General features: G+C 38.6%; 1 protein-coding gene across 2 annotated transcripts; it reads right to left on the bottom strand.

The window, feature by feature from the left end:
• Positions 1–866: 866 nt before the first annotated feature.
• arl4aa (ADP-ribosylation factor-like 4aa) lies at positions 867–7,177 on the bottom strand. 2 transcript variants are annotated; one of them, XM_030157304.1, is made up of 2 exons: positions 7,058–7,177; positions 867–2,507 (listed from the first exon to the last, which is right to left on the bottom strand). In XM_030157304.1, the coding sequence occupies exon 2, from the start codon at positions 2,413–2,415 to the stop codon at positions 1,813–1,815; it is 603 nt and encodes a 200-aa protein (XP_030013164.1). In that variant the 5' UTR covers positions 2,416–2,507; positions 7,058–7,177; the 3' UTR covers positions 867–1,812. The 2 variants fall into 2 exon arrangements, with proteins under 2 accessions (XP_030013164.1, XP_030013163.1); XM_030157303.1 differs by lacking the exon at positions 7,058–7,177 and adding an exon at positions 5,974–6,163.
• Between the last annotated feature and the right edge of the window lie 13,997 nt (positions 7,178–21,174).

Here is a 21,174-nt window from a genome sequence, read left to right as displayed (position 1 = left end):
CTAACTTTCAAATGACTAAATGACTGACATAAAATAAACTGAGCTGTCACACAGTTAAAAACTAACCTGTTCAGTACAACTCTTTTGATATGAAGTTCAACCAATACATAGATACACACTCACCAAATTATTTTAAGCACATTAATTAAAGTACTGTTGGGGCCTACTAAGTGTACAACAACTGGGAAAAAGTAGGCGTTTGGCTGATCTCAATTACTACATAAAGTATTATATAGTCTACTAGCTAGCTAAAAATTTGGATAGCCTGCACACCATGGCTAAACACTCTCATTTGTCCTCATTACATTGTTTACTCATTAGCTAGAAAGCCTTCTCATGGTAGGGTTTTGTAGGAAAGCTAATTTCTCTGTGTAAAACTTGGCTGAAATAATGGCTTTAAGTGGCCACATAATAGAAGAAAAAACAGTAAAGTTAGGGAGAAACGGCTGGATTTCTTTCACTGTTGGTCCAGTCTTCCTGTTCAGCACCATTACAATTTACTTGCTGAAATAGTCTATAACAAATTTATCCGTGACATATAAAGCAGTTGGTTTAATTCTGACCCATACATTTCTTTGCTGATATGCAAAAAGTTAAACAGCTACCAGCATGGGTATGAAGTTAATACTACTCTCTATTTTACAGCTTTGGTGATGGAAGCTTTAGATAAAGATAAGCTCATTCGCAAGTGCCTCAATGCTTTGCTCATGCTCTTCTACAGCAGTAACACTATACAACTTTGGTTACCATTGGCATAGAAATGGAGTTGACTTAAGTCTACAACTAGCTTCCAGCACAACACACTCTCCCAAAAAAAAAAAAAAAAAAAAAAAAAAAAAAAAACTTCACACAATCACAAGGAAATGTACGTAGTAAACTTTTAATCTAGGGTTAGGGTAAAAACTAAACTTTATTTTATGCTTTAAAATTTGGTGAAACATAGTTATATTTACTGGTGCAACCCCGTCTTTGTTTCAGTTACCTTCAGTGTAAAGATTCGTGCTTTGGAAAGTTCAATCTTATTCCCCACATGAAGCAGAAGTCCTAGTCTTAAAACAGTGAAAATAATAATACTCTCCATACTATTGTCAATATTGCTCTAAATGTTTTATTTGAAACACAATAATGCATAACCTTTCAACTGACAAATAACTAAAAAAGCATCTGCTCAGCTTTTCTCAAAACGTATGCCCTACTGAAAAACTGTAAACTCAAAGTGAAGTAATTATCTAAAGTGCTTTACAAAAAAATCTGAGAGATATAAAACAGCAAGCTAATTAGGGATAATAGCAAAGCAGTAACATACAATACATGTCTTTTACAGAAAAAGTCCAGTGTAGAAAACAATTACAATACTTTATAAAATAGGGAAAACTGGAGATAATTTCACTGCCATTCTGGTTGAACAATAATTGTTTACCATCCTTTACCTAGAGTTTTTGATCTCTTTTAAAATTAATTTTTGGTAATATAGTTTGCAACAGCCATTAGTCATTTATGAAATCACACATTGCCCTAAAAACAACTTGCATCATCCTTCCGGACCCCAAACCCTCTGTGCTTTTTCCATCAAATAAACTCATTATAGCCACACTTCATCTTCATCTTCATACCATATTCCTCTATGTGTCACTTCCTGATCAACAGCTCAACACACAACCCAAGGCCGGGAGGATCCTAAAGCTCAGTTCAGGACTGATAAAACTCAGCAGGTTGACTGTGGACCTGATGTGGATGCTTGAATCCATCCAGGACATCAATCTATACACTTCCTTCACATAAAACAGCAGAAAAGTCCTTCTCTTGTTGAACTTATCTCTTCTTCCTCTGCTGGCGAAGCACCTTTCTCCTTTTCAGGATCATATCATGGAGTCTTTCCAGGCCCTCCCTGAGTCCATCTCCAATGATAGCACAGGTTGGCTGCAGGTGCCAAGGTGTAGCGGGCCCCAGTTCTTTCAGCGCTAGCAACTTCTCAATTTCATCCAGTCCCAGAGAATGTCTCAAGTCCTGTTTGTTAGCAACTACCAGCAGGGGCACACCTTGGTTTTCTGAGGTCTTTGCTATTTTATGGAGCTCTGTCTTTGCCTCCTCCATGCGCTCTGCATCCACTGAGTCCACCACAAATATGATGCCATCAGTGCAACGGGTGTACGACTTCCACAGCGGGCGGAGTTTCTCCTGCCCACCAACATCCCAGAAATGGAAGGTTACAGTCCGGTGGGCACCCAGTGACACTTTCACCTTCTCTGAGTTGAAACCTTTTGTGGGTACTGTGTTGACAAATTCATTGAACTGTAGTCTGTACAGGACTGTTGTCTTCCCTGCAGAGTCCAGTCCCAAAATAGCAATGTGAAATGACTGGAAGAACGGGACACTTGAGAGGAAATTAGGTTGTTCCGACAATCCATTCCCCATCTTTCCTCATGAGGAAGGATTGCTTAATCCAATAATAATAATTATAATAATCCTCAAAGATGTTTATATTCCAAAGAGACTGCAGCAATTACCTGAAAGCAGAAAACACAATATTGTCACTCAAATACACAGACAGTTTGCTTTGGTGGAGTTGCAGATAAGCTACATTTAGGGAATGGTACTGAAATTGGATACTTGTGGTTGGTACTTTTATGGCACCAAGTGACTTGCTCACATACAATCAACTACCAGAGTACTTTGTCATTCAGTTCCAAATTTCAGTACCTAAGGAGCAAGTCTCCACACTGTCAATGTCAGTGTCAATGGGTAGCAGAATGCAACATAATACCTAATAGTAATGGGGATGATTAACCTGTCTAACATAACTTTACAACAGATGCACTCCTGGGTTTAATGCTGTCAGGGTTAAGGTGTTTACCCAAAGTTTACCTAAGAGTTGCAAATAATTACAGACCATCATCACTGCCATACGTGTATACAATAAATATAGAAACACTGAAAAAGAATATGCATAAACAACTTACAAAAGCTAAAAAAAAATAGGACCAATGGTCCTGTAGCTTACCAGTCAAATTAAAAGCTTTGGGAAATGTATCCAGATGCCATTTATTATCACCCAGTTATGTGTATTTACTATATTACAGAAATAGCCCATGTTTTGGTCATATTCCAATTAGATCTGTAAAAAATTCAAATTCCAAGTTGATATCATCGATACTTATTTATTGTATCAGTCCCCTTCCCATCTGTTATAATGGGAAAATTTTTCAAAGTCGCACCAAATCCAGAATCAGATCTGGATGGAAATAATTGCAATACCTTGTGTTGACATCATCATAAAGAAGCTGTATACCAAGTTTGAAGTCAATCAGAACTGTAGTTAGGGAGAAAAAGACGATTGAAATTTTTTTCCCCATAAGAGCCCATGTTAAATTTTCTGTAAGTTCCTGGATCCAGAAGAAGATCCTGATCAGCATGTGGCCATTATGTTTTGGTCATCTCCCCATCAGGGCTGTACTGTAGAAATTTCAACTTGATATTATTTATAATTACTGAGTTATTGCATCGATCCACTTCCTATCTCTTATAATGGGGAAATTTTTCAAAGTCGTACCAAATCCAGAATCAGATCCGGATCCAAATATTTTCACTAACTTTTGTTGACATCATTATAAAGAAGCTGCATACCAAGTTTGAAGTCAATCGGAATTGTAGTTTCGGAGAAGAAGACAATTGAAATTTTTGTAACGGACGACAGACAGAAGACGACGACAGACGATGACGACAGACGCCGCATGACGACAATAGCTAACGGCCTGTCGGCCGGTAAGCTAACAAAAATTGCTAAAGATGTCCAATGGAGATCAACTATTAGAATGCAGTTTCTTCTGGTTTAGGCAGTTCCCCAAGGGGCTTGGGTGCTGCATCTAAGGTTTACAATAGCTTGGCAGGATTCTTAATAATTTAATTTAATAATAGATGTGTAATAATGAGTAAAAAAAAATACTTAGGCTATATACCTCCCACAATCATATAAAACATCCCTATTGCTCAGTAAAAACAGGAGAACGGCATGGTTGCTTCAGTTTAAGGCTTCATAACTTTCTTCAGTAGTAGAGTACCAAGTTTAACTCCTTTAGCTTAAATTGGCCTAATTATACATGTTTTTGTACTAACAGACAAAGAATCACTAAACGGACTTAAATGTAGTCACTAACCCAGCAACCTTAATACTAAAAACTACCCATGATGCAATGTATTGTAAAACATTGCATCATGCATCATTTTAAATGAATATTCATGGGGAAACTTTGGAACTGTAGAAACTATGTTGTGCGGTCAATGTGAACATGAGCAGCTTTTATTCATTATCATTTAGTGATAATACTCTGACAACTTCATGTCACCCTAAATAGGTTTAGCCTACTTTTTATATTTTAAAACTGCTCAAGGGGATGCTAACACAAAAGTTGAAACTCAGTTAAGACAAATCAGATTGGTAAATTATTATATATGAAATTGCTACAAGTGTAGAAAAATGCAGAAAGATATGACTTTTGTTACACTAATATGAAAAAGCATCAATCTGGAACCTGTATCAAACATTTTAAATGATAGCCAGCCCTAGCTACAACTGGATTCTAAATGCAGTCTCAAATGAACAGTGAAAAAAATTAAGATACAAATATATGTCTGACATAAAGATTTGCATAATACAGCTAAATAATGCTCCTCTGTGTTCACCAGATATGTGGTATTTGTTGTTGCTCAGATAGTGCGAGTGAACCAGGGCTATAAAGTTGCAGGCTACAAAACCAAAACAATGGGCTTAGAGAGACTATAAAACTCAGAGGGGCCCACAGAGTCAGGTGACAATACCCAGTGGGTTCATCCCAATGCAAAACCCTTTCCACACTATGGGTAGTCATTAATCCTAAAATAAAGCCATTGATTGGAGCTGCGTTAAAGGAAAATATCCACATTTCTGTGCAGGAAGCTCCAACTGAAAGCCTGACATCTGATACTGGCAGATGTATTTAATAATAAACAATTTAATATATAATTTAAATACACCGACATAGGGAAAGTAATAGAGGATATACACCTTGTTTATACATATTTATTTATTTATTTATAAAATGTTGTATATATCCTTCATATGTTTCATATATTTCTTCTATCTGTGATATAGACTTGTCTTTTGTATATTTTCAATATTTCTTTGTAGATGTGGATATTGTCAGCATTTTTCAGTCTATATTCTCAATATAATTTTGTGTGATAGTTTTATATACAGTCTATCTTTTTGCACTTTAAGAATCTGCTGCTAAACACAACACAGTTGCTAAACTGTTTTTCATTGTACCTGTAACAGTGACAATAGAGATTTACTCTATTCTGTTACTCTAAATATATTTTATTTGACATTATGATTACAACCACTGCCATTCAGTTTTATTATCATTCATGGGAATGCGGTGCTTCAGGAAATGAAACCATTTGAAACACACACTGTATCAAGACATGATATTACAGATTAAAGTGAGCTCAAAGTAAAGTGACACAATATCATATTTATTTAGTGTAACTGTGTCTGAATAAGACTAATAAGAGCACCCATCACTGTACATTACATGACAAGTATTTCAGACTCAGTAAGAATACTTTATTATTCCAGTGGAAACTGTGTTAGTGCAAGTATAATCTATCTATCTATCTATCTATCTATCTATCTATCTATCTATCTATCTATCTATCTATCTATCTATCCCCTGTATATATATCTATACACACACACCTAAATATACATATTAAAACCCTCTATAAAAATACAATTACAAGATTTTCTGGATAAGTTGTCCATACTGTTTACAGTAATTAAATTGTACACAAGGTAATTATATTGCATGACCTGTCTGCTATTTTAATATCTTTGCCTGTAATTACTGTCATCACCTCGAATCAGGCCAACATTAATTCACATTACAGGTGAACAGATCCACACAGACCTCACTGCATTTCCCGTGTGTTACCTACCCGACAAAGCCATCTGTAGAGAAAACACAACACAAGTCCTAAACTCGAACACACTCCTCTCCTGTGTCTACACCTTCTAAAAGTCACCCTCGGTATATTTCCGTATTTCGGTAATTTTCCCAGAAACACTCCAGCACTCCCAGTGCGTCCTCGCGCTGTCCCGTGTAGTTCTACCGCTGATGACGCGGCTGTTACTGCTGTGTGTGCCCAGCCCAGGGCACCGCCCACAACGACGCTGCTGCCGGCTCTCATTGGTGTATAAGCACGGATCTCTCTCAGCTGATTGGCTAGTAAAAGCTGTCAGTTACGCGTCGGCCGGGGAATCTGGATCACCTGTTGCTCGGTCTGTCTGTCACACAATTTTATATTAGACGGCAATGTTTCATTTATTTAGACTTAGTACCCCTGTACTTTCTCTTTAAATACACCAAACGAAGCAATTTCTGCTCAGTTTTCTTCAAAAACACAGGTATACTTAATTTCAGGTTATATTAAAATGACTTATAAATAGCATTTTTATGGCATTTAACCTAACTTAAAACGTACTGCCTGGTCAATTTTACTTTTACAGTAAATATATGTTGGGCTACAGGTGATTATTTGTAGCAGTTCTTATTTTATCTGAATAGCAGTTGCGTTATGACATAAAATATAATTTAAAAAAATAACTAATACGTTTCATAGAGACAATTGTGTCACATTAAGCTAACTTGTTAAGAATGTTATTGGCAAAGGCTTGTTATTTATATTAACTGACTGGACAAAAAAGATCCCATCTCATCAATTTGTGGCTTTTGCTCGGAGCATAAATAAAGATAACATATTATCCTGTTATTTAATAACTGTATGCGAACACTTGAAAAATTGTCTCCTCAATTCTCTTTTAGCTGTGACTGTATCCTAAGAGTCAGAAATGCATGCTGGGAGTTGTTAGCGCATATGGCTTCATCATTATTATTCAGGAGTTTCTGATTAAGGCTCCCAAACGAAACCCACACCACAAACTTACGTCTGTATTGATAAGCCGCAGGTCATACTGTACTTACTAATGTTAGCAGTAGGATTAAGTGAAATTCAAGCTTACCGTTGATTCAGACGGGTTAGTTGGCGTGTTTTCCCTTTCTCTCTCTGTCTGTGGGGGAAAGTTGGTCGCTCCTGTGCAGAAACAGCGCCGCCCCGACCTTCCAACCGCGTGTTTTTGTTTAAAATGATTGGTCAGAGAAGCAGGAAGGCTCTCCACGCACACTGCAGCCCAGCATGCATGACAGATAGCAAACACTAGCTGGCCTTCACTCAGCTACTGCCTTACATAATCTGTTTGATTTTCATTCATAGTTAGATAATAATCTGTTTTGTCACAATTAAAACACACAATTGATATCAAGGGTGCTGAAATTAATATGTAACATAAATTATCACAAAGTCAATGTTTTCATACAATATATATGTGGTAAAATGTCTCGCTTCGTCTCACTGGTCTCACTTTTGGACTCACATTTTCCCATAGTCATTAAGTTGAGACCCACTTTTAGAGTTTTCATAAACATGCTGTAAATTACAGCTGCAACTATTGATATTTTTTGTAATTGATTAATCTGTCTGATTATTTTATGTGATTCAATTAAATCATTATTTGAATAGGCGAAAAAAAATAAAATAGTAAAAATATGAAACAGACATGTCTGAAATTACAAACAACTTGTCCTTTATTCCAGAAGCAGCAGCAACCACAAAAAGTGTAACTGTAAAAGTAATATCTATATATCAATAACAACAAGAACAAAAGCATAAAAGTATTTATAAAAAATCGTTATATATAAGCAACAACAAACAAGTCAAATGACGTCTACAAACAATATGTGCAGTACAATCTTTAACACATTTGGATCCAACTCACTAACTTACTAATTGAGATGGAACTAACAATATAACACAAATGAAAAAAATAAAGTCAAATATTTGTAATGTTGGATTGAAATAAATTTTTAGCGACAACGAAATTAAGGAAACAAAGGTTCAATTCAGGAAAATTTTAATCATATAATTTTTTTAATCGACACGGGTCGATTAATTATTTCGGTTCTTCTGTACATATTGTGTAAGTATGTGATACCATCAAATCCAATAAAACATACTGTCATAATTTGAACACATGCATAATAAATGAGTGACATCACTCATTAATGAGTGATTAATAATTAATGATTTCATGGTCTTACGTGCAAACACTTGGGGTTTTGTTTCTTTCTATCATCATTATCCTTGAATTCAAACTTAACACAATCAGGGCCATATGTGAACTTCTTTTGTGTTTCCTTGGCACATCTCTCCAAAGGAATAGTTCTTGACTCCTTCAGAACAAATACACATACCACTTGTGTCATGACTCATCATTTGAGGAAGCTTCCCAGGTAACCTAATGTAACCTACTGCACAAACGGTAAACCACAACATTAAGATGCTCCTAAATGGGTTCACTAGAAAGACATAATAGTATAAAATTGGTATAGTATTATAACAATATTTGCCTTTCTGTATGTTGAGTAGATTTATTTTTCATTCTGTAAAGTACATATTTTATAATACTTTACTATATAATAAAAGATTAATCATATTGTACGTTATTTGTACATTCACTTAGGTTAACATTTTGATGTCTGGAGACTTGTTCTTAATGGCTTATTTGTCTTGCAGTTTCTGAGCACAAATTAGGTAACACAGAAAATCTAAGACCAAATTCATGATGTGTTTGTTACATAGTACCTTTGGTGTCCACCCCAGCAGAATCCAACTGTCACCATAAACACATTGCAAAATAAAGAGATTCTGGGGTTTTATTACGAATGGGCAAACACTTACACATATATCAGTACAATTTTAAACCCCTTGAAATGTGATGTATATTATTTTATACAATTTCCTTTGAAGGAATGTACATTAATATTATTTCAGTTATTATAAGCTTAGACATTTTGACTCCTTGTCAAACATAAAAGACACACTCAAAGCATTTTTGCTCTGCTGTTTTTACTAGATGGAGTATCTCATAGCTCAGCATTAGAAACCCATAACAGTGGATTTAAAAAGCAAATGGCAGCCTTTAAATGCAAACTCACAGTATGACTGATATTCCCCTTAGATATGTGTCCATTTTATATTTAGTGTGAGTTATGAACAGACACAGTTGACTCATTAAACACATGTGTGCAAGTATTTTAGATATGCTCTGAACATGTGCAGGCTTCACGTGTTTAGAATTGTTGGGGCATCGAAGGAGCAGCTGTCAGTGGACCAGTGGGCTTCATCATGTGGCAGGATGACCTTCAGCACATGCTACATTTCCACTGTGTGCCACCACAAATGTCCATGCACACAACTGTGTTTAGACTCCCATCACTAACAACAGCACAGTCATACAAAATACTGACCACGTATCTGATTATTTGCATGGCTTTTCAAATGTTTATTAGAGTACTGTGACCCAGGAATCAAAAAAAGTGAGGTTAATGACTAGGCAACACACATTACATGTCACATTAAATGTTTCCTTTCCACACTTAATAAAGACATGAGCTGTATTTAAATTAATGGCATCAAAAACCCAATCTACCCAAGAACAAATATCCCTTTAACACCTGAATTTATATAAAAATATATTTTTAAAAAATTATAAATAATTTGAATAAATAGTTTGTGTTTTTCCATTTAAACAGATACTAATTTAAGTGGAGCTGGTTAATTTGACTATAACAAATAAAGTAGATAGAAAAATTGGGTATGATGCACAGTTGCAACAACAGGCATGATGGTCAGTAGTAATGAAAAAGTAATTAAAAACTGATTTTCCGTCTCAGGAGATGAAGATGGTTTTATTGATGCCACAAAATTATTTCAGTGTCCCAACAAGGTATGTTTTTAATATGCCCGAACTGGTGTTGGGGGAATACATATGATATCAGGGCTGATTCCATAGTAAAACAGTTTAATACAAATGTGTGACAGACGATGTTAGCATAACATAAACAAGAAAAGCACTCGGAGAGCACAGACCGCCGCCAAGAGAGATCTGTCCCCCCCGCCCCCCACCAAAATTTAATCATTTCTTCCTTGTGCCAGTATCAACATTTCCTGAAAATTTCATGAAAATCCATCCATAACTTTTTGAGTTATCCTGCTAACAAACAAACAAACACGCACGCAAACACCCAAAGCAAAGTGATCACAATACCTCCTAGTGGAGGTAATCAGGGGTGTGATTCTTCCAGCTTTTCCAACCTGAAAATAAGGCTTTGCGTGAATCATGCAAATCTGCTTTTTTTTGGGGTGGGAGTGGGAGTTATTGGTAAACATAATGACCGCTCACCGCTGCCTCTGATTCATGTCTTCATGTCATGAGTGTCATGCAAGTAGTCCATTCATTTGTCATGATGAAAGCAGAGCTCCACCAAAGAGCCTGCAATCATTGCAGAAGATTATCTAATGTTTTCTAAGGGTTTTGGACATGTGGTAGAAATGCAACGGTCCTGTATGGGAATGTAAAATACCGAACCGTTCAGCCCACCCTGCATGGGACAATCCACCATTATGGACCGCAAGTTTTTGGTTTTGGAATTGATTTTGTGTTGTTGCTTTATATATTGCTTCACAGGCCACTGAGTGTGTGTGCCTGCCCAGGCAGGCGAAAGCCCTCTCTCTCTCTCTTCTCTCTCTCTCTCTCTCTCTCTCTCTCTCTCTCTCTCTCCTCTCTCTCTCTCTCTCTCCTCTCTCTCTCTCCTCTCTCTCTCTCTCTCTCTCTCTCTCTCTCTGTCTCTCTCTCTCTCTCTGAACATGCATGTGAGTGCGCAGTGCGGGGAAGCCCCACCCCTCAGTGACAGACAGCGGACAGAGAAGTGGCTTTAAGACACTTGTACACAGAGATCCCGAAGAAAAGGTGAGATGGTGATCCCACCTTTTTTCCACCATTGACTGATTTACACAGCCAAGCCAAAGGTGTAACAGAGGTGAGACAGGCAGAACTTTTACACCGCGGACCTGCGTTCCGGAATCAAAGGGGCTGTGACGCAGCACTCATTTTTAAGTCCCTCCGGCGTGGGAGAGACAGTGGGTGCATACGGAGGCACTGGAATGAATTCTGCAACCCACCACGGCTGGCTTTGTGCCCATTGTGGCCGTCGTCGTGCCCGTCACAACTGGCTTCATGCCAGCCTGGCTTTGTGCACACCACAACCAGCTTTATGCCCCAGGTGAAAATGAAGAATCTTGCCAGTGCCTCCATATGGGCCCACCATCTCTCCTGCGATGGGGGTCGCTGCCATCAAAACAACACACCTTAGTTGCAGAACGAGAGGTGTTCCTTCTACAGAGCATTCCGGAATCATGATCCATCTTTATCATAGCTCTGTTACTACCTCCAGAGGCATTACAAAGTCACAACAAGAAAAGCACTCGGAGAGCGCAGACCCCCGCCAAGACAGATCTGCCCCCCCCACACACACACACACACACACACACACACACACCCAATCACCAACAAAATTTAATCATTTCTTCCTCGTGCCAGTATCAACTTTTCCTGAAAATTTCATGAAAATCTATCCCCAACTTTTTGAGTTATCTTGTTAACAAACAAACAACTAAACACTCAAAACAAAACCACACAAAGCAAAGCGATCACAATAACTCCTGATGGTAATAAAGATGAGACCAAATGATCCCACCATTTTGTTTACACAGACGTCGTTCTGGATTAAAGGTGAAATATTCCCGCAGCAGAAGTGCTGTGTAAAAGGGGCTTTAGACTCAACACACGTAAAATGCCGTCACATGCTATTACTAGGAAATGCGTACAGTCAATAACAGTGGCATTTTTATATCGCCATTTTCCTTTACCTCCTTATGCAGAACAGGAATTTATTTATTTGAAAAAAATAAAAAGGCAACTTTTTTCCATCCATCCATCCATCCATCCATCCATCTGCTGCTTATTCGGGGCCGGGTCGCAGGGGCAACAGTCTAAGTAGGGATGCCCAGACTCCCCTCTCCCCAGACACCTCCTCCAGAACTTTTTTCAATGAGGCAAAAAGAGCAGGGGCTCAAGCACCCTTTGGGCCCTACGTGTGCACATGTTTGTTTTATACTACTGTGTACAAGTAGTCAAGGAATAAGAAAGTATTATTTTATTCAGTACAGTGATATAATTTGTTCTTACTGTGAAATTCAGCTTTTGCTGACAAGCAAAATAAAAATATAATTTTGGGAGAAAAAAAACAGTTCTCTTTATGCACAAAACACTACTGAAACCCAACCGAAACCGTGGCCCAAAAACCACAATATGGACCGCACCGTGGGCTACCTGTATCGTTGCATCCCTAGTAGGTGCACTGTATATGTTCCTGCTTTTTTGTCTTTTGCCAATCACACTTATGATAAATGAAGAGCTCATGATATGGAAAAAATCCAGAAACAAAGAACTCTCAAAAAACAGTATATGTAAATTATGTGCAATAAGTTGTGCAATAATCGTCTGTAGTTAATGCAAAATGCTCTGTTCTTGCAATAGCAATGCAATATTTATTCAATATTTATCCAAACACAAATGCACTATTTTTATAGAAATTTCAGTTCATAGAAATACATTTCACTGACTGGAGTAGCACTCCTAATTCCATTGCATATACAATGAAGACAAGAAAAACACTCGGAGAGCACAGACCTCTGCCAAGACAGATCTGATGACCCCCCCCCCAGTCACCACCAAAATTTAATCATTTCTTCCTTGTGCCAGTATCAGCATTTCATGAAAATTTCATGAAAATCCATGTATAACTTTTTGAGTTATGCTGCTAACAAACACGCAAACAAACACGCAAACACACAAAGCAAAGCGATCACAGTACCTCCTGGCAGAGGTAATAAAGGCTATTCTATTCTATTCTATTCTATTCTATTCTATTCTATTCTATTCTATTCTATTCTATTCTATTCTATTTCACAAGATGAGTTAAAGGACCATTATACTGAAGGTGATCAAAGTATTAAACATTTATTAGATGTATACATGAAACAACACTAAAACTGTTAGCCCTTACTTTTTGTCACATTCCGATATACCCACATTGGCTTTTGTTTTTCAGACGGATAAACTGTACAATATAAAACTAATATGAGGTCATCATCTGTTTTTCCATTTTCTGGAGAGTTTTTCTTCCACACGGTCCAAGAACGCACTATATGCTTCTCTTCTCCGTCTGTGCCTCTGTGAAACAAACATTTAATGTTAGCAACAGAGTAACTGCAATAACATTCAGTTAAAATAGAATAGAATAGTCATAGTGTTTTGTTTAGTTGATAGAATTTGTTCACCTATGTCTCTAGTAGAGATGTAGTTTGACTGTTGAAGTTTTTGGACAACCCTTTTCACACTTTCCAACACAGTCTACTTGAAGCAGAGTACAATACCAATACATGTATTATGTAGTTTTGCAGTTTTGTTTTCTATTACAAAACATCACAAACAAGTGGTGCCAGACACAACAAACCCCACCCCTTGCCCGTATTGTAGCTTATTTTGGCACCAATCCAGCTGAGGTCATCATGCCTATGCGTGTGCTGATGTCAGTTTATCAGTTGGCTCTATATATGTCCCAAGTTTGAAGTAAATTTAAACAAAATTGATGTTTTTATAGACATTTGAAATTTTGCCCGTCATAAGTAAATGGGAGAACAAAAAAGACTTTAAAAATCCGTAAAAAATTTTAACTTTGACCTACTTTTCCCAAAATGTAACCATTCCTATTCTGGGTCACTGGCAATCTATAAACTCAGTTTGGAATGAATTCAACCAATAGTTTTGGCGCTAAAGTGTTAACAAACAAACAAACCGAACCAAAAACAATACCCCTTGCCTCCCTTTTGGGGGTCGGGTTAAAAATGTCTGGCATGACCTAATGTAAGAAAATGGGATGTTCTGCCGTATTACACTGTGCATATTATTTTCAACTCATTATATAAAAATGTATAAATGTACTGTTGCCTTAAAACTGATCCATCCTGTCTACAGGATTTGATCATTTACAACGTTTCCTGAAACATTTACCCAAGATTCTCTTTTGTCTTGTAAACAAGTAAATTGTTAGCTCATCAAATTGTATCCATGTGTCAGTCACTTACAGATATTTGAAGCAAAGTAGCCAAAGAAGTAATATACAGAAGATACAGACAGTAGGTAACTGGAATTCTTGTGGTAATGCATAGTCAGCAGTAGTGAAAAATATATAAAGAATATATACATCAACATTTCAGTGTACACATGACTGCTTTGTGTAGATGGTAACACGACTGCAAACAAAAAGCTAAAATCAGAGGTAAAAATCAGAACAACTGGTCCTTCTTTATGCATGTAGTTTGATATGTTCATCAAAATGTCATTATTTTCCATCTACAGAGAGGTTTTAATGTATTTTTATTGAAGTAGAGACTGAATGCATTTTGTATCAAAGCAATACAAAAGTTTACACAATTCCCATAGTCTACTACACTATAAAGTAAGGATGTCCGATAATATCGGCCCACCGATCTTATCAGCCCGATATTGGCATAAAAATGTAATATCGGTGAATATCAGTATCGTTTTTTTTGCCTATCATTAAAACCGATAAAATAATGCCTTGATCTCACCGGCATTTACCGACGCGTAAATGAAGCATTGTTTGTAGCTGAAAGAAATGTGCAGTTTTCAAAATTGTACAGTAGAGTTGCCACACTGTAATAGACTCATGGAGGGAGGGAGAGAAAATAAATAAATATGACATTTTTTCCACAACTTAACTCTTTCTTCGCCAATGACGAGATTTTCCGTCACTCCGTGTTTTCACTGTTATACTGTAGTTGAAGCTGTTGCGGATCATGTGAATTACTTTCCTTAGTCCAAAAACAAACAATTAAGCAGCTTTTTCGGAAAAATGATGGACCGGGTTTAACGTTTTCGCACTGGAGTCTCCGTATCCCATGGTAACGCATACAGCGGCAGTCACTGAATGAGGAAATGCAGACTGCAGGAACTGCGCGCAGTTTCAAAAGCCTTAAAGATGATTATGGAGACAGAGTCTGACAATTCAATATGTGATGGAGCTACAGAAGAACCATTTAGAGCAGGGGTGTCCAAACTTTTTTTAAAGAGGGCCAGATCTGTTAATGTGGAGATTGCCAGGGGCCAGTGGTCCCTTCGGACATTTTTTAAACAGTAAAAATTACATATAAATGCGCTGTTCCACAACAATTTTATTTTCATTGTCACAATATCATTTTTTTAAATGGCAATGTAACCAAATCTGAGCAACTCAGGTGTGAACAAATAAAAAAAAAAAAAAAAAAAAAAAAAAAAACAATTCTGCCTTCCTTTCACATCTGGAGACAGATAACATAGAACAAACTGTGTGGAGTATCTTAAACTTCCAAGAAGTTGATAAAAATCTTAACCCCACATTCATTTTACACATAACTTATATGAGTAATCATTACTCATATATTACTCCGTAATGCAAAGTCTGTTAACATTTCAGATGAAAACATATGACTCTTACTCTTGTCTTTCACAAACTCATTCAGAAAGTAATATTTTGTGTCACATCTATAAGTACATAACACCAGCAGTTATAGGCAACTAACCTGGCAACTTGGTAGCTTGCCTTGGTGGCGAATTCATTGAACTCACAGGTTCACATGAAGAGTCACTGTTGTGAGTTTAAAGCAGCTTGAATTTGCTTCACTTTTTCGGAACGCTCACTCCCTGATAGCTTGTCGTATGCGTTAGCATGTTTCGTCTGCTAGTGTCTCTTTACATTGAATTCTTAAACAAGGCAACAGTCTCTTGACAAATTAGGCAAACACAATTGCCTCGATTTTCAGTGAAAAAAAAATGTAATTCCCATCTCTCCTGGAAGCGGCGGCCCTCACTGTCAACTTTCCTTTTTTATTTACAGGCGCCACGGTTAGAAATTAGTGAAAAGGGTTCACGGCAAGGTCACAGAGCCCGATAGAGTTAGAGTGGTGCTGCCACCATGAGGTGAAAGGAGAAACTGCATTTTGAACCTTTTATGATTCATGTTCTCGGTTCAACAGTCCAAGCGGGCCATAAATAGTACATTCTAAAACTGAAACTGTGGGCCGTATAAAATCTGACCGCGGGCCATGATTGGACCCCGGGCCGGACTTTGGACATGCCTGATTTAGAGACAGAAACGGAGAAATAGAAGGTGAGGGAGACGGACACGGAACACGGGAAACACGGATCGGCTCAGGTCCGACACGAAGTGTGTGTGTGTGTGTGTGTGTGTGTGTATGTGTGTGTGTGTGTGGGGGATCACGGAGCGACACGGAGAAAATGACAGACAGGAGGAAGAGAAAAGAAACATTTCTAGAGGACATTCAAGGAGAAGACAGACACACAGACATGGGACAAGACAAAGGACAGCTAGTGTTCATCTGTTAGAGTGAGTTCAGATTCAGACTGTGGACGCAGAACAGATTCAGCTGTATAATGTCAGCGGGGACACAGGTAAGACACTGTTTGATTTGGCTTTTGTATGAAATAAATAAATAAATTCATACATAGATAAATAACTAGATGTCCATATAATTATTTACAGCTCAAACACAGCAGGTGGTCCAACAGGAGGACGTGGTACAGCCCAGGAAAGGCCAGAAATCTACAGTATTACATCACTGTATCTACAGTGCATTTGTTTCTTTTTTTCTTGAAAATGAGGAATATTGAAGTGTTTATATCAAAAAGCTAGACTAATATGTGGAAGACTTATAACTGATGTATGTAAATGTTTAGAAGGAAAAGTTTAGAAAGAACCTGGTGCTTTAGAAGATGTTTGGTCTAAAGTTTGGTGTAGATTCCTCTAATATTTTGTGTAATGATGGGATAGCACTTTGGAAGCATTTTCAGGATGCACTTGGTTATAAGGGCAGTCCGGTCCTTGTACGACCGAAGCGGGAGCCTGGTTCGTATCGCCGGCAGTAAGTCAGACCTGTTCCAGGTGCATGTTGGACTCCGGCAGGGCTGCCCTTTGTCACCGGTTCTGTTCATAATTTTTATGGACAGAATTTCTAGGCGCAGCCAGGGGCCGGAGGGGGTCCGGTTTGGGGACCACAGGATTTCGTCTCTGCTTTTTGCAGATGACATTATGCTGTTGGCCTCATCAAACCTGGACCTTCAGTGTGCCCTGGGGCGGTTTGCAGCCGAGTGTGAAGCGAGCGGGATGAGGATCAGCACCTCCAAATCCGAGGCCATGGTACTCGACTGGGAAAAGGTGGTCTGCCCTCTCCAGGTAGGTGGTGAGTCTTTGCCCCAAGTGGAGGAGTTTAAGTATCTTGGAGTGTTGTTCATGAGTGAGGGAAGAATGGAGCGTGAGATTGACAGACGGATCGGTGCAGCGTCTGCAGTGATGCGGTTGTTGTACCGGTCTGTCGTGGTGAAGAAGGAGCTGAGCCGAGAGGCGAAGCTCTCGATTTACCGGTCAATCTACGTTCCTACCCTCACCTATGGTCATGAGCTTTGGGTCATGACCGAAAGGACAAGATCCTGGATACAAGCGGTCGAAAATAGCTTCCTCCGTCGGGTGGCTGGGCGCACCCTTAGGGATAGGGTGAGGAGCTCAGTCACCAGGGAGGAGCTCGGAGTAGAGCCGCTGCTCCTCCGTGTTGAGAGGAGCCAGCTGAGGTGGCTCGGGCATCTGTTTCGGATGCCTCCTGGACGCCTCCCTGGGGAGGTGTTCCGGGCATGTCCCACTGGAAGGAGGCCTCGGGGAAGACCCAGGACACGCTGGAGAGACTATGTCTCTCGGCTGGCCTGGGAATGCCTCGGGGTCCCCCTGGAAGAGCTGGAGGAGGTGTCTGGGGAGAGGGAAGTCTGGGCGTCCCTGATTAGACTGTTGCCCCCGCGACCCGGCCCCGGATAAAGCAGAGGATAATGAATGAATGAATGAATGAATGAATGATGGGATATCTTAGAGCTGTTTGTTATTATTATTGTTGTTATTATTATTTTATTTTGTGATTTGGAATACAGTGTTACTGTTAGTAAATGAGCAAGAGTCAAAAATGTAAATAGGAAATCAATTTTATCTTGAAAATCAATATCTTTGGGAAAAAAATGCCGTTTTCTCAGTTTTTTGCTCAAAATTCAGATTATTCCTGAAAATGACCAATATTCAAATGTTCATATCTCAGGAACGAATGAAGATAGAATAAAATCGTTTCTTGTGTTTAAAAGTTGAAGTTCTGCTCTTTCTTTTGATGTATTCAGTGTTCACATACTCCTAACACAACATTTTCAGTCAGCCTCCAAAGATTAGTGAAAATGACCAAAAAGGCTGGCGCTGGCTACCAACTCACTGCAGGGAAAGAGTTAAGTTGAAGAATGTATTCTTTGCACAGAGTGTTTACATTTTAAAAGCCTTGTTGCATTTGAGAATCCAACCAATGGGGCATCACAATAAAATTAGGCATGATGAGTTAATTCCCTGACAGGAGATATGTGATGTTACCTAAAATTAGTTTAATATCCCACATATATCGGCAGCAATATCGGTAGATATCGGAATCGGAAATTAAGCGTTGGACAATATCGGCATATTGGTTTTTGGCAAAAAAGCCAATATCGGACATCCCTACTATAAAGACTTTTTCATCCCCATCTTACTAAACTAACGCAACTTTTAACCCATAAAGTCACAAACATCCACTTGATTTATGATCAGTTAATGACATATTTGACTGAAAAAAATCACTTTTTATTTAGTTTTCTCTGTTCTGATATAAAAACCTTTAAATTTACTCTGAGTTTTCATGAACATAAAAATCAAATATAAAATAAAATATACGAATTACAGTGAAAAATGCAAAATACAGAATATTATAATAAATAGTGATAAATCAAGGGTATAGAGAAAATTTGGGAACTGCAAAAAAAGCAGCACTGGGTCTTTATGGGTTAATTTAAAAATACATAAACAAAAGTATCAAACACTTGGATTTCTGAATATTGGTGTGGACTGACTGTGTAGGATGCTGACTGAGGAGGCCAAGGCAGCAGAGGAAGGATGAGTTTTGAATCCCATTTTGACTCTGAAGATTTGAAGGTGTTCATCCTGGTTTTGGTGCCCGTCAAACCAAAGGCTGTGTCAGACTGGGTGCTCGGAACTTGAAAGAAAAAGAAAACATGAATTCATCCAGGGCTCTAAAAGTTCAGCTCAATACACTGTCAACCTACAGCAGGAATTTAAGCCTGTGTTAAGTCTAAAGTTGGCATTTTAAGGACATTTCTGGGTCAGTATCACTATAAGGTTCCTTTGGTGTCCCCCACAGAATCTATCTGTCACCAGAAACATTGAAAAATTGTGAAATTCTGGGATTTTATCATGACATTTGTGACGGAGCATCCCCTTTATTGAGTGCGGACAGTGCGCACTCACACGCGCATGCACACACACACAATACACGACGCACAAGTACACACCACACACAGACTACATGATGCACATGTACATGCCACACACACACACACACACAATACACACCACGCACACACGCTACACAATACGTGTCACACAGGTACACGCCACACACATCCACACAAGTACACGTTGCGCACACACACACACACATACAGTAGTTCGTACGAGGGTGCACACTTGTCCGTTCTACACACCAACATACGCACACATTCGACATTCATGCTGTATACTCACCATACGCTCTGCTTCCTGCAGACTGACCCCAAGCCGGCAAAACAGATTCGTAGCTAGTGCCGCCGTTTAATAAAGGGGGCGTCGGGTGGGAAAATGGTCACCTGACCATTTAATTGGTGGTTTCCACTTATTAAGGTCTGGTAGAGTGGTTTATGATAAAAATAGTGTGGAAAGGTTAAAGAGGGTATTTTTCTTTATTTTGAGGTTTCTTCTTCTTGTGATTTTCTGAGGAGAAATCATGTTTGTATAATTGATTGATGTGGGTCATGCCCAGTGGGAGGGGCTTTTCCCTATTTATGTCGGCCATTTTGGCTTTGTTGAGAGAGTCTGCTAAAGCTGATGACACATTGTGGGTGTTTTGTCAGTCTGCAAAGAGGTTTTTTTTTTTTTTAGTTATTTCTTTTCCTGTTGATATTCTGTAAATAACTGTCACTGGGTTTGGGAAGACTGGAATAAAAAAAAAAACCTTAAAAGGAAGACCTTCATTTTTTTGTTTTTTCTCTGACTAGCCATATTATTAACTTTATAAAGTTGAGTCACGCTACAACATTTCAAAGTTTTTTGACAAAACAAGTCATTTTGATCATTTGTATTTTATTTTCAAAATAATATTTAACATGCTACACGTATCCTTGAAATTGCTGTCCATCCTGTCACTTTGGGGGAATCACCCCTTTAATAATCTGGTAGATTCAATTTCAATTCAGTTTTATTTGTAGAACCCTATATAATAACAAGGTTGCCTCACAGGGCCTCACAGAATTAGTTGAATATAAAAATAAACAACAGTCAAATAAAGAGTGGATGAAAGAAATGAGTTAATGTCCAGGGCATCCACCGTCCTTAGACCCTCCTTCTCGGCAAAGAAAAACTCCAATAACCTAGTGGGAAAAGAGAAACCTCGGGGAGAACCAGTGAAGTAGAGATCCACTCCCATGGACAGACAGGCTGTCAATGAAACCAGTGGCGATTTCTCATAGACTGCAAGGGAAACCTTGCTTCCCCTAAAATTACGAAAATTAAATGGTTAAATATGTACAGTTGTGTTGACATTTTATTGACTACAAATGTGTTAGAACACATTCATTTCAAAGATGAGTTCGTTCAGAATCAGCTTTATCACAAATCAGCGGACGCGATGTTGTTCACTTCTCATACATTCCCGTTGCGCTGTTTTCTCATTCGATCTCTGCTCAGTGCATTTGCTCGTAGACGCCCGGCATCTGTGGGCTTCAATGGGACTGAGTGGAACAGTTTTTTTCATTGCCTCAAAACTAGATGGTAATTGGAAAAATACCATGATGTTGTCCCGCCCCCAGATGCCAGGCGTCTCTCGGGGTGAATGGAGCTGTGGGCGGAGCTCGGCCGGGCTGGATGTCAGAATCCCACGTGCTGATTGGAGGATCAGTCAAAAGGCTGAATCCCGTTTGATTGACAGCTGTTT

Source organism: Sphaeramia orbicularis, chromosome 16 (genome assembly GCF_902148855.1).
Source record: "Sphaeramia orbicularis chromosome 16, fSphaOr1.1, whole genome shotgun sequence".
Classification (NCBI taxonomy): domain Eukaryota; kingdom Metazoa; phylum Chordata; class Actinopteri; order Kurtiformes; family Apogonidae; genus Sphaeramia; species Sphaeramia orbicularis.
The sequence above is the reverse complement of the archived record's forward strand: the minus strand, read 5'-3'. Positions and strand labels throughout refer to the sequence as shown.